The sequence below is a fragment of the Zalophus californianus genome, chromosome 15, assembly GCF_009762305.2.
Source record: "Zalophus californianus isolate mZalCal1 chromosome 15, mZalCal1.pri.v2, whole genome shotgun sequence".
NCBI classification, from domain to species: Eukaryota; Metazoa; Chordata; class Mammalia; order Carnivora; family Otariidae; genus Zalophus; species Zalophus californianus.
Window position 1 is genome coordinate 59533558 of NC_045609.1, and position 17761 is coordinate 59551318.

At 38.3% G+C, this 17761-nt stretch overlaps 1 protein-coding gene and 2 long non-coding RNA genes across 5 annotated transcripts in view; 2 read left to right on the forward strand and 1 right to left on the reverse strand.

The window, feature by feature from the left end:
- Positions 1–3: 3 nt before the first annotated feature.
- On the forward strand, positions 4–2361 carry LOC118356324. The gene is made up of 2 exons (XR_004819648.1): positions 4–122; positions 610–2361. It is a non-coding gene; the product is annotated as an uncharacterized LOC118356324 (long non-coding RNA).
- CHUK (component of inhibitor of nuclear factor kappa B kinase complex) overlaps positions 2078–17761 on the reverse strand; it is a 44357-nt gene continuing 28673 nt past the window's right edge. Inside the window, exons 12-21 of one of the 3 annotated variants that reach the window (XM_027596114.1) lie at positions 16891–17014; positions 16367–16494; positions 14008–14069; positions 12740–12849; positions 11881–11930; positions 7126–7222; positions 6683–6830; positions 6163–6293; positions 4027–4126; positions 2078–3267 (exon numbers count right to left, since the gene is read on the reverse strand). In XM_027596114.1, the coding sequence (XP_027451915.1) occupies positions 3238–3267; positions 4027–4126; positions 6163–6293; positions 6683–6830; positions 7126–7222; positions 11881–11930; positions 12740–12849; positions 14008–14069; positions 16367–16494; positions 16891–17014 (980 nt within the window). In that variant the 3' untranslated portion in view covers positions 2078–3237. Of the gene's footprint in view, positions 3268–4026; positions 4127–6162; positions 6294–6682; positions 6831–7125; positions 7223–11880; positions 11931–12739; positions 12850–14007; positions 14070–16342; positions 16495–16890; positions 17015–17761 lie in introns of all 3 variants that reach the window. The other 2 variants (XM_027596115.1, XM_027596113.1) reach the window with 2 other exon arrangements.
- LOC113923412 lies at positions 13213–17600 on the forward strand. The gene is made up of 3 exons (XR_003520319.1): positions 13213–13278; positions 17363–17471; positions 17554–17600. It is a non-coding gene; the product is annotated as an uncharacterized LOC113923412 (long non-coding RNA).

Below are 17761 nucleotides of genomic sequence, written 5' to 3' on the forward strand. Positions count from 1 at the left end.
GGAGAGACGGGGAGCAGGCAGGACAAAATTCTCCTGGCCTCCCGCCTTCGGAGGTACGTGAGCACTTGTCTGCGTAATACTGGTTTCCTGCTCTGGAAGAGAAGGGAAGTCGGCCGACTGGAGTAAGCAGGGATGTAGAGGAAAGGAGGTGGCGCCTGGGACGAGGGACTGGTCAGTTTGTTCTTGTGCAGAAACCCACTCCTGCACTCGGTGTGGTAGCTATTTATACCGTATGACAAGCACGTGCTTCAGGCACGGATCCTGTGCGAATTCAGGAGCAATAGACCTGTTGCAAGAAAAGTGTTGTGGAAGTTCAGAAGAGAAAGATACTCAATTTGACCACGTCTTTCAGTCATCAGGTATTTTTCTGAGCACCGATTAGTGTGCCAGAATATCGATCCAGTGAGGGCTTCATAAAGGTCATCCCAAATAGGAACAGAAAGAGCTAAGCACGTAAGAGTGGTGTGCGTGTGTGTGTTGGGGTGGGGTGGGGGGCTCCAGGTAGGCTCAAAGAGCACTGCAACTTCCTTGAAGCCCATGTGTTGGAAAGGATGTTAGAGGCTACACCAGGCCCAGACTCTGAAAGGCTTGCATGCATTTTTTCCGCAGGGAGACGGAGGTGGATGACTGGAAAACAGAAAGAGTTTTTTTCACCGGAGTCTTCTGTTAAGTTATGGATTTTGTGCCGACATTACCAAAACCAAAAAGGACAAAGTTAAGAGTAGAGATGGGAATGAGATGTTTGAATACAAGGGAAATAAAGGCAGTGTATTTAAAGTAGGTTGGGCAGTAATCCTGTAAACCTTGAAAGGCTAGTGGGACCACAACTGGACAAAGGAGATTAGCATGGCAGGGCTCTGTAACCTTGAGCAGGGAATTATGGGAAAACAGTACTTTAGGGCCAGTGAGTCTGCAAAATGGCTTAGAGTGGAAACAGATTGGAGGCAGAGAAGCCAAAAAGGTAGTAACTGGAAATGAGAAGTCCTAAACAGGACTTCAAGCCTTCATTAAAGCAAGCCCTCCCAGGCCACTCTGCCCCGCCCCTTCAATAAATGCACTTACCTGTATTGTTCATAGGACTTTTATTACCTACAAATATCTGGGACCTTGTCTGTTCCAGATAAATGATATTAGCAAAACTTAGCTATTTTACTTCCAGAAAGCAAAAAGAAGGAAAAACAACTTGTTCCAGCCCATTTTCTGGATGGATTCTCTTCGTTTTTCATAATACTGCTGGAAGTAAAGAATGAAATGTATACAATCCACAATTGCCATTCAACTCTGAAAAGGTGTGACCCAATAAAAAATAGAGTATAGAAACAAGTCTTAGGTGATCTCTCACTATAACCTGTTCTGACTCACAGTACCTGCCCATATCACCCCAGCCATACCATAAAATGGCCACACCCTATAACAGATCTTTTATCAGTTATTACAGTGATATTTAGAAAATATGCAGTCATTTAAACAAATCCTTTCAACAACCATTTCAGTGTTTGGATGGTTTGCAATGTTCAGACTCCCAGATAAGCATTCTTCTTGTACTGCCTTTGTTAACTGTTTCTGATCTTGCCATCTAGCTCACTGTCTTCCAAGCAACAGGTACCCAATATGTGTTTTATTGATTAAAACCTTCTAGAACTAGAGAAGCAAGGGACAACTGCCTATTAAAATAGCTGACAGTCAGAATTTCCATATTTAGAGAAACAGTAGTACCAGACAACTAAAAAGTTAGGAGGGTACAGCCCCAAGATTTCAAACTAGATTTCCATGATGGAAAATGACACTACTAGCAAAATGGGGATGGGGTGACTAAGACCTCAGTTTATAGAGCAAGATATGAGCATGGTTTTTAGACATGGAAAGTGGTGACAGGACATCTCAGGAGAAAAAGACTATATTAAGAGAAGCTACCCAATGCTGTTTTTACTGTTAAGTCCTGTTTAATTCCTAAGGAAAGTACACTGAAGGTCCATTATGTTATTCTGTGCTCCAGTTCCACTTCATGGAACCTCTTCCTAAACCATATTCATACATTCTATCATAATCTGATTATAATGAATAGAGATTCTAAAAGTAATTTAAAAATCATTTAATACACAAAGTGGAAAACTGTCTAGAATATAAAAGCATTTCACATTTTTTAAAAAACACATAATACCTTCTAAATTACTTAACAGATGATAGATCCACAATCCTTTATCTGAAACCCTTAGGGCAAGATGTTTCAGAATTATGAAATTTTCAGATTTTAGAAAGGTAATTCAGGACATATACCATACTACATAAACACCCAGCAGGGTCTGTGGCAGCCCCCCCCCCAATAATCAAATATGTTAATATTTCCACAGCAAAGTAAATGAATATTCACACTAAATGGGATAAGTAGATTTCAATGTCAGTTCAGATTAGATTTGTTACCAAGCTTTTGAAAGACCTTGCTTGCAGAGCTTTTTAGATTTTTGGAATTACAGATAAGGGAGTGCAGATCTTTATAAATTTGTTGGACAAGACATGAAAAATTCATTAAACAAATGATCCACTTTTTATAAGTGAAAAAACAAGTTTCCAAACACATTATAAATTAACAGGCATCTTCTTGATATTATTAAATGTACATCTTAAATACATATACACATAGCACATTTAACAAGATTTGTGAGAATCAACTCGTATTAAAGGTACAGAGGCACAATTCCTTCTGTAGGAAAAGGATACTGTCAAATGTGCAGTGGGATTAAACTCCTTATGTTGCCAGGAAGAGCATTTCTGAATGCAACACAAGGAGGTAGAGTTTATTCTTCATGAAGTATAGTTTTACTTAAAGCAGTCTCTTCCACAGAAACAGGCAAACAACTTTAACTTACAACACATATATTAGTTGAAGTTTTGTTTTCCAATTACAGATACTAACTTTTGGCCTCATGCCCAAGTTAAATAGTAAAAGATGTTTTTAGTCAGTTAAGTGTTGTATCACGTTTGAAGACAAATGGATTGCCATGATGTGCTTAAGTAGCTATCATTTAAACAAGTCCACTGACATAAAATTCTGTCTGTTCAGATGTTAAAATTTCCTAAAGTCAAAATACTGTGCTTTTAAAATCATGCATATTTTCTGATCATAGCCATTTCTTCCATTTGCTGGTATCTGAAGAATGGTTTCATGGAAGAAAAACAAATTTCCAACACGTGCACCAACAACTTCCATAGGTTTGGGGACAGTGAATAAGTAGCAAGTCATTCTGTTAACCATCTCCAATCAAGATTCTAAAACCAGGCATGAAAAAGTTACAATTAGATGTTGACTATAAGCAGTAGGTTTATGGGTGTTACTTTTTGCAAGTTTTCTGTGTGTTTGAACATTTTATAATCAAAAGTTGAAAAATCAAAAGTATAAGTTACAATTAGAGAGTTTAGTTTTACCTTCTTTCCTGCCGATTAAAAAAGTATTTCAGAGTTTTCATAAATATTTGAAGTAAATAATTAATGAAAGGAAATACAAACAGTTGCCCTTGAGACTAACTGTAGTAAAGTTAATTCAGTAAACATTTTATTGTGGTTTCTCTGAGTTTTAACAAATCAGTAATTCGCAGTAACCAAATCTTCTTAATACTTCTAATTACAACTGTATTAACATTATTCATTTTGCATACTACAGTTACTACATTTGAATTATAGTACAAATCCTGTCCCATCTTCCTGGAGAAAACTGATTGCTGAACCAAAAGATACAAACCATTCAATTTCAGTGGTCACATTGCAAAAAAAAGTTCACCCTTCAATTCGACCAAATATGCTACTGTTGAAGATTACTGATGACATAATCCTAGTATATCCATGAGTAATATCCGTGAGTAAGAGAAGACAGGGATTTGAGGTCGAGGATATAACGCAAATGTTCTTTGTCTTTCTTCTGGGTTCTTCTCTTCCCCATATGCATCCCAAATGCCAGATGAGGCTAGCATGGAAAGTTAAAACCCTTTGCACCCAACAAACCTAAAACACCCGTATCCATATAAAACTTACCATCATACTACTGCCCTGTTCCTCATTTGCTTCATGAATAATAGTGCTTAAATGGCCAAGACAGTTCAAATTTTCTTCTATCATTTGTGCTATAGTCTCCCTGTATGATGAAAAAACAAAGCCTTTTCAAATGCAGCAAAGGGGCATATGTATTTCCTCTACCTTCTGGTCTTCAGCGTCAGGATGATCACTGCCCTTCCCGCAGCCCTGCAAGCCAGTGCCCCAGTGCAGCTGATTCCTATAGTCTTCAGTTTCCTCCTCCCTCCCACCCAGAGGCAGAGTCCTACTTGTTAATCCAAGCTGTTGCCTCTGCCCAGCTCAAATGAGAAGAAGTCCACTAAAAGTCCAATCTCATTTTCCTCTGAAACAAAAGCGGCACTCCCATACAACACTTCCCACACCGAAAATGCTTGCTGGGAGGTGGGGGAGATAATTACAGTACAGATACATGAAAAATCTCTTTTTGTTTCTGGACTATTTCCCTTTCCTTATAAGTAGTAGAAACATCAGTATGCTTATTTCAAAGACACAAATGTAGGGGTGAAGATAAAAAAGTACAATCTGGTCTGCAAAGATGAGGGAAGGTGAAAACTCTGGTTGGAAACTACAGGTGACAGCAGTGAAAAAGAAAACAAGCAAGCTGATTCCTGAGGACAGAAGAAGAAAATAGCATCACAGGGGAGCTCCCCAGAACCAACAAGTATCCCTGGAAGTTTATATTTGAAGGAAATCCTGATTCTGGTTTCTACCTTCCCCATTTCCCTCTGCCATATGGCCTCTATCCTTTACCTTTTACCAACCCTCTGTCTCTACCTTACTAAAATCAGTTCTAGGCCATGGATGGTAGCCACTATAAGCTTAGAACTAAATTCTAATTTAGCTCGTATTCAAAAGATGGAAAAATTGAGGCCAACAGATTCCAATCCTTGGCGATTAAGTACTATGTGTACATTATAATTGAAATCAATTTTACTTTGTAACATATTCCTACTGGAAAACATATTTAAAATTCCTGTATGACATGCTTTTGCTAACAACCACAACCTCAAATTAGAAATTACCTGTATAGAGGTGACATTTGCAACCATTAACATCCCCTAACAAACCTAAATGCCTTTAATAAAAGCAAAAAGGTTAGTAATGTATTAAGTTTTATTTGCTTCAACTCTGATTAATGGAATATTTCCTAAGTCAATTAAATTACAGCCTGTGCTGTAGCTGTGGATGTATTACATTGGGCCAAATCTCTAATGACCCCAAGATATACCCTGTAACTTGCTTTCTTTAAAAAAAATAAAATACCTGATATCAGCTTTCCTTCCTGCCATGTGCTTTTTCTCTCTTAAAAGTAGAGTACAGAATGTGCAACTGCATGACCTCCTGAGCAGTGATGTACATGGCTGCACTTCTGCAAAACTAATTATGGACAGAGTTTCCAGGTAATGCTCGTGCTGCTGTAGAGGCCTCCATGAGTTGTGAAAAAAGCGACAATACACAAGCTAGCAAAGAGCCACTGGCTCTGGATACGGCACATCTTATGCTGAGAAAAATAACAGAAATGGGTAGTCATTCAGCTTTTAGCAGAGGAGTAGGAATTAATAAAAGAAAATACAGGGCTTCAAACTTGAGTTCTTATTTGCAAAACTGATTTAAAGCATTGAAAAAAGTCTAATTTTAGAAATACTAAGTTATAAAATAGAGTAGATTAAACTCAATCATTCTTTAGAGGGGTGATGATCAAGAACCCCAAAATGATAAATGCAAAAGAGCATAATTTCTGAGATAAATGGTTATGGAAGAAATAGCTTGGGTAAAAGAACTGATAAGCCAGTAACAGAGAAAGAACTTAGAACTTGGATTGAGCTAAATAAATAACATTTGCTGATATTTACTTCCCAGGTACTTCACATACAACATCTAATTGAATTTTCACAGCAGTTCCCACTTAACAGGTGAGGAAATGTGAACATTAAAAGAATCAAGTTAATTTGCACAAGGTTATTACAAAGGGACAGTCAGGATTCAACCCTGGTCGATAAGGCACTGAAGACTATGTCTTAACCACTACGCTCTACTCTACCTCATTCCTACCACTGCTCTTGAAAACAACTATCTATTGTTGCAAAGTGAACCCACCCATCTTGAGTTACCACGCATGACAGAGGATGTTCACGTTCTGTTGAAGTTGGGGGAAGCCATGCTGATGCCTGAGGGGTTACTGCACCTTCTAGACTGGATACTACGAGGGACCGGGCAGAACTCTGTGTCTGAAGGGGAAAAAAGTAAATAAAAAAATTATAGGCAAGCATCACCATTGATTCATACAATTTCCTACAACATTCCTAAAATTTACACTTCTACCACGGCTTATATACACAACCACAATATTTCTGTACGAACCTATCCCCATCTTTATGTAAGTATTTCTGTACAAAACTGTCCTGTCCTTGACCCCTTTCTTGACTAAAACGGAATTTATCTGCCCTTCTCATTCCACTTTAGTTGGAGGAAAAAAACCCAGTCCTCGGATCAAGCCCTGCATGGGGCAGGGCACCTGCTTCTCCCTCTCCCTCTGCCACTCCCCCTGCTTGTGCTCTCTCTGTCAAATAAATAAAATCTTTAAGTTAAAAAAAATAATTCATTAAAAGTTACTTACACAGGCAATTTTAAGGAGATGCCATATTTCTTTCTGTCTCTTTCCCTGCATAAACATGACAGTATTGTCAGCTTCTTTGATGTTACTGAGGGCCATTTCCACCTTGGGCAGTAGATCAATAATCTTCTGCTTACAGCCCAATAACTTGCTGGAGAGATGAAATCAGCGTCAGATAATTACACATCTCCCCCAAGACTGTACACCATACTCCCACACCCAGCTGGGAAAATGAACCACAATCAGCACCAGATGTAGAGACTGATCTCCACAGTGATGCACACAAATAGGACACCTAAATGCACACAACTGGGGTCAAGCTACCCAAAGTATCGCCAGATATCTTTCTAGGTCTAGTATATTTACCAATAAGGGATATTATATTTTGAAAGGAACATAAAAAAAGTACCCTGGCTCCTCAGGAGGAAATAAAACAATTTTTCTACCTCAGATGACCAAACAGCTCCTTGAGAACCCGGTCCTGACTCTGAACAGTATGTACAATGATCTTCACCATTTCCGTGCTGTCGCTGTAGAAGTGATCTATAAAAGATCTCAGTCAGTGGGTATAACCTCTCTGCATGAACATATCAGCCTCCAAATAAAAAACTCCTAAAAATCTAGAACTAGTTTTAATTAATGAACATCTCCATTTAAACTTAAAACTGGATTAAAATTTTAAGATTATATAATATATAAACAATTATATATCTAAAAACAAAGTATGTGTGTTTGTGTGTATATAATGCGTATACAAATTTATCACTGTAGCTTCATAGGACTTAGTTGCCTGTTTTGAGAAGAATATGTTTACCCATCTTTAACCCATATTAACCCAAATCCCAGATACATATGCAGCTTTCTGGCTGAAAGATCAATTTTTCTTGGATGATTAATAACATTTATTTAAAAACAGTAGGACAGGGGCGCCTGGTTGGCTCAGTCAGTTAAGAGTCTGCCTTCGGCTCAGGTCATGATTCCAGAGTCCTGGGGTCGAGCCCCACGTCCGGCTCCCTGCTCAGCAAGGAACCTGCTTCTCCCTCTCTCTCTGCCGTTCCTCCTACTTGTGCTCTGTGTGTGTGTGTGTGTGTGTGTGTGTGTGTGTGTGTGTGTGTGTGTGTGTGTGATAAATAAATAAAATCTTAAAAAAAAACAAAACAGTAGGACAAGTCATCAAAATTTCACTGGTTCAAAAGAAGGAGGCCCTCGCCTCATCTAGGTTGCTTGGGATCTCATGTCTATCCATCTGTTTATAGCCCATGAAAACTTTGAAAAAAGCTGACAGACTTAAGACAAATCTGATGCACTAATAAAAGGACCTGCAGATGCCCTGAATGTTCAGTTTGAGGGTAGTATATTATAAACTGGAAGCTGACAAATGTTCTCAAATAGGATGTGTATGGAAACAGTGAGTTCGTTCTAGTTTATAGATGTACCTCAATTTAAAAACAACAAAAACAAAAACAGGGCTTCTGGGTGGCTTAGTCGGTTGAGTGTCTGACTCTTGATTTCGGCTCAGGTCATGATGTCAGGGTCGTAAGATCGAACCCTGTGTCAGGCTCCACGCTGAGTGTGGAGCCTGCTTAAGATTCTCTCTCTCCCTTTCCCTTTGTCCAAAGCTTACGCTACCTCTCCCTTTCTCTCAAAAAAAAAAAAAAAAAAAAGCATTGTTATATTTTAAAAAGTATTTAAAACTAGAAGACTGCTCATAGATCAAGCTGGTTATTTCCTTGGACAATAATTAATCTCAAATGCAAAAATATTATTTGCTATTACCTACTTAACACTTCTCATTTAACCCTCATAAGAGTCCTGTGAGATGGCTACTATTATTACCCACATTTTACTATGAAAGGGGTATCAAAAAAGGTTTTTAAAAAGCTCAGTGTCTTTTGTTATTACTGCAAGGACCTCTCCCCCATAGCTCAAGTTTATTCCCCACACATGTCCCTCTTTGTCTCTCCCTTATTAACAACCAGATACAGAGATTCCAAACAGGCTCCTCTCCCAACAGCACTCCTTCCTAAATCCCATAGACCAGGAAAGCTTCCCCATATAACTAGCTCATTTAGATGGTCAGAGACCTCAGAACATTCACCTTCTCCAGCATACAAAATGAAGAAAGTTGTTTTTCACCATTTTTAGCTTAACAAGAGTCTCAAGTCAACTCTAAGCTAGAAAAGACACCAGAGACCATGTATCAACTATGATTACATAAGCTCCAACAATAGACAAAATTTCTTGTTACAACTAGTTTGTCACTCAAGGTAATGATCAGAAGAAGCTACACAGATAGGAAATTTCTTTCCAGGCTCTATGATATGCTAGTATGCTGACAGGGCTACTGCAAAGTTTTTATAAAAATAATCCAGGGGTGCCTGGCTGGCTCAGTCGGTGGAGTGTGCAACTCTTGATCTCAGGGTTGTGAGTTTGAGCTCCACATTGGGTGTAGAGATTACTTAAAATCCTTAATAATAATAATAATAATGAGGAGGGGGAGGGGAGGAGGAAGAGGCAACAACAACAAACAAATGTTATCACTGACTACAGGAAGGTAATTTGAGCCAATGGATGGAATTTTGTGTATCTTTATCTGCAATACTCAATTCATTGACCAGAAGAATGGGAGTAATGAACATTGATTAAAGGGAAAAAAAGAATTAGACTTGCTCTATTGAAATCTTAAATTTCAATTATTTTATTCTAACCATAACTTCTATCACTTATATCACTTTCTGCAAAATCCTAAGCCTGGATCAGTCTAACCATCTGCTCTGTCAGTTCCTGCAGCCAAGCCACTAAACACCACCAACAAAAAAATTATACTACCATTTCCTCTGTTGTCACTACTAATTCACAGGTTTTCACTTCTGCTCTGGATTCTTAATAAATGTTCTGGGTCAGCAACATCTTCCATTGCACACACCAGCTTTTAAAAATCTTTAGCATACTCTTTAAATCTATGTAGTCATCACCTCTTCTGTTAACCCCATCACCTCTTCTGTTAACAGTTAACCCCACTTCTTACTTCAGGATGGGAGGCCACAACAGTAAGAGCCCCACCTTCCAACCCCTACACCCACAGAAGTGTTAGCATCCACACCGTCAATCCCTCTAATATCAGTGGAAGCAAGCCTAATTGAGTCAGCCTTTCAAGCTTGTTTAGGGACCTCCCTCTTCACAGACTTTTGGCCCCAAGCACATAAATATGTTCAAGTCTACCTTCTGAAGACTGACCTCCCCTGATTCTACATCACTTAGCTCCTCACCTCTTTTTTTTCCTTAACAGCAAAGCTTCTGAAAAGAATAGCCTAGATAAGCAGTCCTCAACTTACTGGTCTCAGGATCCCTATACACTCAAAAATTCTTGTTTAAAAATACTTATTTACTTAAAAATAACAAAAAACTCACTACCTGTTAACATATTTTTATTAAAAATAACAATTTTCCAAAAAGTGTTAGTGAGAAAACTGGCCTTGTTTTACATTTTTGCAACTCTTTTTAGTATCACCACTGATCTCATCAAAAAAGTTTATAAGTACTGAGAAGCTGACAAATTTCAGTTGATGGATACAAGTTTTCCTAAACTCTATTTTTTTGCCTGAAATATGGAATTTTATCATTGCCAACTAACATTGTTTTTTTTTTTCCCCTTAGAGTGACAGTCATGCTTCACTAACTTTTGAGAAGACACCTGACACAGTGGCTTTCCTAAGAAAAACAGCACACTTCAGTATGGAGCAGAAGTGCTCTAGGGGCACTTCCCATTTCATCACACAGAATATTGAAAAGACATGTACCCAAGGGTTGAGATTTAAATAGAATTCTTATTACTTTATCAAGAACATACTTAAATGAAACTTTTTTTTTAACTGTGAATGCATAGTGGTGAAAAGTATGACTACTTGCATAGTTTGGTACTAGTGCCATGATCCATCATCCATTACCATAACATACCAGATCCTTTATGATACAGCCACATCTGATCCAGCCTTTCTCTCCCAAAACTCTATAATCCAGTCACTGCAATTCCTCAAACATGCTAAGTGTTACACATACGTGTCTTTACGACTATACTTGTATATCCAAGAGCCCAGCTCCTTTCACCTAGCTACTGCTACTTACCCTTTAAGGCTTATCTCAGATGTCGTCTCCTGCAAGAAACCTTTAACCATCCCTAACCCCAAGCAGGGTCAGGTGCCTATCTTATATGTACCTCATAAATGTCTGTAGGAATAAACTTAACAAATTCCACTCCAATAAAAACCAATGTAAAGGAGATCACATTATTTGTTAAGATAGACTTTCATATGGATGGATATTAATTTGCATATGTTTGTAAATTTTAAAGTATAAAACTTATGTCTTTTATTTTACTTATTTATTGGTAATTTAGGTATATATACCAAATTAAGGCACAGGCTTCACCTTTATTTCTTCTATAACCCATCAGAACAAATCAATTTTTAATAGAAGGATAATATCTTACAGATGCATAATACTTTCTACTTCTCAAGGCATTTTCACAAACACCCTCTCAAATACATTGCTACACACACTCACTGAGTTAGGAAAGCTGGGTTTCAGCCCCATTTGACAGAAGAGGAAAATTAGTTACAAGAAAATTAGGTACTTGGTCAGTAAGCTACCCAATCTAGAATCCAAGCCTTCCAATTACCACTCCAATGCTCTTGTCAACAGACCATGTTCTGTATTCAGCAAATGTTCGACAGGAATTGTTTTGCCAATGAAATAAGCAGTTACCAGGTGCAGATGAAGGCATAATTTTCAAGGTACATGCTTTGGCCTCGCACATGGGCCTTCCCTCTGATCATTCCACACCTGAATCCATCATATCAAATTCTTTCCAACCTCTCTAATCTTAAGCAGCACTTATTTTTTCTATCTTTCCACAGATTTTCTTGCTTCCTCTTCCCCTTCTTTGAGTTCCTTTTTTCTCTTTCATTCCTTCCTTTCACTTCCCTTTAAATTAAAGTTTTCTATCCCAATTTTCTTGTTACTTTGCCTTCCTAATCTCTCAAATTCTCACCAACTTAAAAGCTGTTGTACCATAAACAGCTCTACGGCAATACCAAAACTGGAATTTATTCTGCAGCTTGTTTTAAAATTCAATCCCCTGGATTTGTTAAGTTTGTGATGGTTTCCTAAAATGCCTTTGTGTACAGTGGTAAGTGTCTTACCTGAAGGTCTGTGCTTTAACTGCTTATACAGATCAATGGCACGCTGTTCCCTATGAAAGAGAAAACATGCTTCCAAAAGTGAAGATAATTCAATGACTAATAATTAACAACTTGAAATGAACAATATTATTTGAATACAGTATAAACCTATTTTAAAGCAAGTACATATTGCTAACAAACATTTTACAGAGCATTTCACTGAGTAATAAGCAAGATCTAAAAATGCAAAGTTTAGGTGCACCTGGCTGGCTCAGTCAGTAAAGCATGCAACTCTTGATCTTGGGGTCATGAGTTCAAGCCCCACGCTGCGTGTAGAGATTACTTAAAAATAAAATCTTTTTAAAAAAATTTAAAAAATAAATAAATAAAAACGCAAAGTTTAATACACTTCATTATCTGCTCTGATCTACCATCACATTTACAACATTCCTGCATCAGAAACACTTAAATGGGCAAAAATGAAGGCCTGTGATTAGGGAAAAAAAAATCTGAAATTTCTATCCAGATTCACTTAGAAAGTTAACCTCATTTAGGGCATTTAATGGACAATAACTTGGGCCAGAACTATGGTAAGTAGAGCAATAGTTTGTAACTTAGAATACTTGAAAATTTGTAACACTCATATGAAAAGATGCTTTGATTAAAAAAGCAAAGGTCGTCCCTGAAGTTATTTCCAAAATTTCTGTGACTAAGAAAAACTTCCTTTTAAAATATGATGGCAATATATTTGGAGAAAGAAAAACTATAGAAAAGAACAGATACAGGCTTAATATGCCAAATATACACAGGAAGAACCACCTGAGACAAAAAAATTTTTTTTTTGTCACCAATACCAGCAACACAAGACTTCCTTACTTACAGAGATTCCATTAAGTCTGCCTGACGTCTTCCATAAGGGCTCTTCTGCAGCTCCATGATTTCAGTGTGCAGGGACATGATCTGATCCTCTAGGTAACCAATGACACCCACCTAATATATGATGAAACACAAAAGAAATGACAGGCTCACCACCACACAAAACAGAAAAGAACTCAGAGAATGACTTGCTGCAACAGTAGGGGAACTAAATGATTTAATATGAAATGCTGATTTTGTCCGAGCTTTTTTATCCTTCAGATTCTGACAATCTTTCATGCAAGAACAGACTTAATACCTATGCTTCTCTCTTTTCTCTTCTGACAACAGTAAACTACTAGCATTTGCTTTCTCCTCCTGAGAAGCAAAGAGACAGAGGTGTCACTAACGAGACAGAGAAAAAGTGGCCACCAAAACCAGTGCATCTCAGTTCTATGATTTTCACTGCCTCTTGTTTCCAACTGCCTTGAATAAGAATGCAGAAAGATAAAGATAATGGGTTTTCTACCCAAGGATATCAACTGCCTTACACATGTCCCTGGGGTAAGTACTGGCATCCAAGAGAGTAACAATTTAGTGGGACCATGGAAGGATATAAGAGCTGAGGAAGGAATATGCCTCCTAGAGAATGAGCTATAACTAGCATGACCATATATATAATTTATTGTCCAAACAAGCATAATTTTGAGAGTGAAAGGGAGTACTATTGATAATTATGGCAAGGCAGGTATAAACTAGGACCATTTCAGGTAACCAAGATGTATAACTATCCTATCTAAACCGCTCATAAAAATAACAGCAATAGCTACCATTTATTTACTCCCATTTAATCTGCATAACCCTACTAAAAAGGGTAAGTCCACATAATAGAATATGGAAACTGAAGGGTTTTTTTATTCATTTATTTGAGAGAGAGAGAGAGAGCACAGGCAGGCGGAGCGGCAGAGGGAGGGGGAGAAGCAGGCTCCCCACTGAGCAGGGAGCCCGATGCGGGGCTCGATCCCAGGACCCTGGGATCATGACCTGAGCCAAAGGCAGACACTTCACTGAGCCACCCAGGCGCCCTTAGAAACTGAAGTTTAGTGAGGTTTCAGTTTTATCTCATTTGTCCAAAGCCCTTGTTTTTATCAGCTATGGTACACAAAGCATCTACTAGATTTTTTCTGATACTCAGGGATAACATGAAAAATATTCTACATACCAAAACCAAAGACAATTTCTAAAAGAGACCTCAGGAATTAATAAGCATATAGAATGAACTAGTGATCTTACCTCAGCATAGTGGATAGCCTTTTCTTCCATTTCCTTCCATGCTTTTAACATTTTTTCTGAGGCTAAAAAAAAAGTATTAATTGGTTATCTCAGAAATAGCCATAGCTTTAATTACTGACCTATCCACCTCCTTGCCATATCAACATCAGAAATGCTGTTATAGGTTGAACTGTCCCCCAAAAAGATATGTTGAAGTCTTAATTCAGTACCTCAGAATGTTACCTTATTTGGAAATAGGGTCACTACAGATGCAATTAGCTAAATTAAGAGGTCATCCTGGAGTAGGGTTGATTAATCCAGTATGACTAATATCCTTATAAGAAGAGAAGAGATCGGAGACCCAGGCATAAGAAGGGAGAGCTCTATTTTGATAACAGAGGCAGAGATTACAGTGCTGCAGCTGCAATCCAAGGAGCCAAGGACTGTTGGCAAACCATGAGAAGCTAGGAAGAAGCAAGGACGTATTCTTCCCCATAGCTTTCAGGGGGATCATGACCCTGCCAATACCCTGATTTTGGATTTTCAGCCTTTGGAACTGTGAGACAGTAAATTTCTGTGGTTTTAAGCCATCCAGTTTACAGTAACTTGTTATGGCACCCCTAAGAAACCAATATAAATGGTTTTCTCTTAAAAATGAAAAAAAGAAAATACATGATTTTTTAAAAAATCAAATACTATAAAAGGATATAAAAAGAAAAGACTCTCTCTTCCTCCTCTCCACTCTAAAGATCTTACTGTTAATCATTTGTTACATAGACACATACCCTTTTCCCTCACAAGTGAGACCATCTCTATATGCTTTTCTTTCTTTGCTTGTTTCCCCAACTTAAAACATCACTGCTATTAAAGACCCAAGTGATCTTTTAATATCAGTATACAGGTCTATGTCATTCTTTTTTAACACTTGTATAAAATATACAGCTGACTAGTCAAAGATAATTTGGTGAAATAATTAGTGTTTTGTCACTCACCAGAATGCCTATTATACACAAATAGAAATAAAACATCATAGAACCAGCTCCAGTGGGTAAACTTATTCACCCAATTGGACACTGCTGATCATTTATTCAGCACCTATACTTGCTCAAGACAAGTATACAAACAGGACTTGTTTCCCAAAAATGAATTTGTTTTATGACAGAAAATAGAAATACTGGCAGTGACCCCTTCAGCATCTTACATTTCCTTAATGCATCTGAAGGGAGAGAGCTTGGAGTCAAATAGTAAGAAACTGGAGACTGTGTACTATATTAAAAAAAAATGGGACTCGACAGTAGGTGATTTGGGAGAAAAACTCCTGGAATTATTTGTGTTATTATTTACAGAAAGATAGTCTAAGATTTCCCTGGTTAAGGAGTCACCCCAATACAGACTTTGTATCTATTTTTTTTAAAAGATTTATTTATTTATTTGAGAGTGAGAGAGCGCGAGAGCATGCACGGGGGGGGGGGGGGGGGAGAGGGGGGCAGAGGGAGAGGGAGAGAAAGGTTTTTTTTTTTAAGGATTTTATTTATTTATTTGAGAGAGTGAGAATGAGAGAGAGAGAGAGCGAGAGAGCACATGAGATGAGGGAGGGTCAGAGGGAGAAGCAGACTCCCCACTGAGCAGGGAGCCCGATGCGGCACTCGATCCCAGGACTCCAGGATCATGACCTGAGCCGAAGGCAGTCGCTTAACCAACTGAACCACGCAGGCGCCCGAAGGAGAGAAAGTCTTAAGCAGACTCCATGCTGAGCACGGAGCCCATTGTGGGGCTCAATCTCAGGACCCCGAGATCATAACCTGAGACAAAACCAAGACTTGGACACTTAACCAACTGCGCCACCCAGGCGCCCCAAAACTTTGTATCTATTTTAAAACTGAGGCTTGAGGGGCTTCTGGGTGGCTCAGTTAGGCATTTGCGCTCGGCTCGGGTCATGGTCCCAGGTGGGATCGAGCCCCACATCGGGCTCCCTGCTCCGCGGGAAGCCTGCTTCTCCCTCTCCCGCTCCCCCTGCTTGTGTTCCCTCTCGTTATGTCTCTGTCAAATAAATAAATAAAATCTTTAAAAAAAATGAGGCTTGAAAATCAAAAGTTCTTAAATTGCTTTTGAATTTTTCTGGAGCTAAACAATTTTAGTCCAATTATAGTCCAACTGTGGAGAAGTAAAGTTGCTAAACGAAAGGTTAAAGGAGCTACTATTCGGTACAAACACTGTTTATGACGACTTGAGGCAACCTGTCTCTTGTTCTAATGTGAATATAAATAAAACAATGGGCTATGAGGCAAGAAGGCAAAGTAGCAGACAGCTTCAAGAGATTCAACACTTCTTTCAAACATGTTACCCCAACACTCACATATCCCATAAGTCATCTGCTCACTGTATCTTTCCAAGTCAAGCTGAATGCTTTTGTGGAAAAACTCCAATTTAGCTTTCAGTTGCTGAGATGCTGAGATCAAAGTGTTCTTCATTTTTGTCAAGTTAGCATTGTATCTAAGAAGACTTAACCTAAACCACAGCCAAAAAAAAAAAACAGTATTTCAGAAACATTGGACAAAAATTTAATAGCTTAAATTGCAATAAATTCAAAGCCTAAATTTCTATTATCAATCTGTGAGAAATAGTTAATCTCTAGAATCTAATCTCTAAAGACTCCCTGCCTGTGATATTCTAAGATAACACAATCTTCTTATACCAGGACCTTTCAGGAACTACTCTCAAACTATTGCTACTGGATGGTTTCAGATCATTAGTAAGAATTCTTAAGTCTGGTCAGAATATTACACTTCAGATTAGCCCAATATTTCAGTATTGCATGGAATACTGATTAGTGAAAACAGCAAGATTAATTCTTGAGCATTAATGCACACAACATTGCACCTATAAACAACAGAATCCACTTACATGGCTGCTCTTTGTCCCTGAAACAGCCTGCTGTAGTCTTCTTTTAGCCCAGACACATAGTGTACTGCTTCAGCCCATACTTTACGCAACTGTATAATTGGAAGCTGTATTTTGCTGTCCCGTACTTTATGTAAAAAGATGGAAAAAAGAGGAGGGAAGTTACTTTTTAAAATTTTAGAGTTTGTCTATCATTCTTTCTGATTTCCTGTCCATACAAATATCATTCCCATAGATTCTAGAAACTAATGCTAGAAAGAATAAATTGTTACTGTTAAATTCAGTTCAATATACATTTACTGACCACCTGCAATACACAAACCCTATTCCAGGTATGAGGGGAAATAAAAATGAATAATCACTATATAATCACAAAGCTTGTAATTATTCCTATATCTGTCTTTTTTTTTTCTTGCATCTAACGGGGAATACTCCCTTTTATCTCCATTAATCCGAATTCTTTATTCCTTTCAAGTTCTAAATGAGGTCCCATGTCCTCCACAATCTTTCCATCGTCTTTCCTTCCTCTGAATAATAAATTTCATCTCCTGGACTACCAACCCAACTTGAGAAAAACATATAGGGTAAGTAGCAATTTAGTAAAATATGCTTTCTTCAATGCCAGATATATAAAATTATTTATTGATGGTTATCTCTTGCCCTTAGTAAAAGGAATGCTACTTTCACCCATGGGAGGGGCACCTGGGTGATGCAGTCGGTTGGGTGTCTGCCTCCGGTTCAAGTCATGATCTGGGAGTTCCAGGATTGAGCCCCACACTGGGATCCCCGCTCAGCAGGGAGTCTGCTTCTCCCTCTGCCCCTCCCCCTGCTCATGCTCTCTCCCTCTCACTCTCAAATAAATTAAGTAAAAAAA